Raw genomic sequence first — 2,662 nt, forward strand, 5'->3', positions numbered from 1 at the left:
ATAATTTATGGTTAAAAAGATTCGCAGGTTAAAAAATAAATTCTGCGGTATTAATATTTATCCACAATGCAAAATCCATTTTTTGTTATATTTTGAACAGAGCGGTGTAATATTTCTACATGAAATAATAATTTAAATTAAATTGGCATTTTAATGAAGAGAGGCATAATATTTATCATGTTTCTTGATTTAAAAATATATAACTGGTGTATTTAAAGACGCTAAAACTAAAAAAAAATTTAAGTAATAAAATGATAATATTTCAAAAAGCTCTACCCCGCAACAAGCGCAAGACGAAAACGCATAAAATCCACGCAAGTACAAAACACATGACTAACTTTTATTTTAGTACAAAAAGTCTGCCAGAGGAATACTATAAGACATCTTAGATTTTTGGACTCATACCAATAATAAATCTGATTTTTTACCCGAAACAATGTAGTGAATGTGGATAAGCAAAAATAAAATTTACACAGTTTAGTTTTAAATATCTATACAACCTTACATGAACCAAAAAGGTCACCAATATAAAATTTATTAGAATTTTATCAGAAACCGAGTTCGATATTATACAAATATGTCGGCGTCATATACTTATTATAAAGTTATCGACAATTTAATAACATTTAACACGTAAACAAAAGTCTAGTTTTTAAAAATAAATAATAATTAATTAATTACAGAAAATTTGGTCTTGATAGCATAACATATTTACAATAACTTTAATATATTATGTTTAATTCAAGCAACTAACAACCTTTAAAATATCTACGAATTTTTAAGCGGGTAGGGTAAAAAAAATGACAAAAATTTTTTAACTAAGAACATTAAATGAATATCTAGAACACATTAACGATTTTATAACTACGTATCTCCACGGAGTATTCTTTCACTGCAAATCGAAAAAATTAAAATATAACAGGCGCTTAGTTATTAATAAATTCTATATTTGTATTATTTTAGATCAAAATTTTGAAACCATGTGCCTGTAAAGAACAACACTTTTTAAATTTAAAAGAAATTTACAAAATATTGTTACGTTCAATATTTGCTTGTACAAAGCAAATATAATCAAAAATGTGTGTATAAGTTTTGGATAAACTCTTTAAAGTTATTACACAGAATAAATAATGTATTAAATGGCTGCAGACGAATTCCGACAACTGCAAATGCAGATAAATTACTCCTTAGCTGCTATTAATGATATGTAAAACTGTTAATATTTTAACAGATTTTTTGAACGTCATATCAATATTTATATAATTGCTTTGTTATAAATAGTAACCACTTTGAAGGGGCTAGGATAAGTACAAAAGATTGGAAGCTTAGGACCAGTATTGACCAAAAAAGTGGGTCCTAAAATTTTTATTTTTTACCCCAAAAAATGAAATTCTGAAGATTGAAGAGAAATGAGAAAAATTATTTTGAATAAATATAGAAATATTTATGAATCTGTGTTTAAAAGCTTAACAGAATTTGTTTCTATTAAAAAAGGGAGAAAGTTTGAATTTAGATGTTGTAATAAGCTTTTTCAATTATATAAAAAAGTTTCAATTTCAGGGGATATTATTTTTGGTAATATTAAAATTTTAAAAATAATTAAATTATAGCTATCTAAGACCCATACGTTATTAATAATATTATTTACATAGGAGCCAAAATTGAAATTTATGAGTCGAAAATAGGTAAAAAAATTACAATAAAGGCCATCTGGTAGTGGTATATGTATTTTCAGACTTGTTAAAAGAGCAAAAAATAAAAGAAATTATATTATTGAAAATTAATGATAGAACAATATTAACTTTAAGATTTTATTTAAGTAGAAGTGTAGCACCAAATTTAATAAAATATAGCAATTATCGGAAAGGCTACACCAATTTAAAGGAGTTTGGTATCAAGCACTTCACAATAAACCATCTTGAGTATTTTAAGGGCATAAATAAGTATTTGGACCAATACTATAGAAGGTGTCTGGGCTGCTCTGAAGAGATGATGCGCCGTATAGATGCAAAACCAGAAATTTTATAAATCCTTACACAGTACGATTTATTTTGGTAAAAAACTACAAAATTAATCATTAACATGGTTGTTAAAGGCTTTTATTAAACTAGAATTTAGAAGATTAAATTTTTATTAAAAATTTTTTACTGTTCTCAGTCTTTTAAATTTCATTTTTGGGGGTAAAAAATTAAAAATTTTAGGACCCACTTTTTTTTTGTCCGTCTGGATCGCATTAAACAATGTGATAAAATAAAAAAATAAACTATAAATCAATTTAACTATTTTCTTTATCACTAGAAAATTTTGATTTTATTAGAATTTAGCAAGCTTAAAAACGACAATCTCTTTTCACTACAATTTACCAGATCAATGTCTCATTGCCTTTTACAGTCAAAAGAAATGTTGGGGACATTTTTTTTAATACTTTTAATTGAATGTATACTTCTATCATGATTAAAATTTCAAGTCGTTTCTTATGACTTTTATGATAGTTAGCTACCAGGATAGCCCATGCCATTGTATATGGTATAATTATTAATTTAAAGTCATGTATTATACTAGGTTTCTTGGCTAGTCATCATGCTTTTTAATCTATGGTTTAAAAATAAAGAGATTTTGCCGAAATAATTTTTAAGATTTATAAAAATTTTTTAAAAATACG

General features: G+C 25.3%; 1 protein-coding gene across 1 annotated transcript; it reads left to right on the plus strand.

The window, feature by feature from the left end:
* Nucleotides 1-251: 251 nt before the first annotated feature.
* AAJ76_263000252 (hypothetical protein) lies at nt 252-389 on the plus strand (the record flags this gene model as incomplete). The annotated part of the gene is made up of 1 exon (XM_024474856.1): nt 252-389. The coding sequence occupies one exon, from the start codon at nt 252-254 to the stop codon at nt 387-389; it is 138 nt and encodes a 45-aa protein (XP_024329482.1).
* Nucleotides 390-2,662: the final 2,273 nt, after the last annotated feature.

Source organism: Vairimorpha ceranae (assembly GCF_000988165.1).
Source record: "Vairimorpha ceranae strain PA08 1199 chromosome Unknown NODE_263, whole genome shotgun sequence".
In the NCBI taxonomy this organism is placed as follows: Eukaryota; Fungi; Microsporidia; family Nosematidae; genus Vairimorpha; species Vairimorpha ceranae.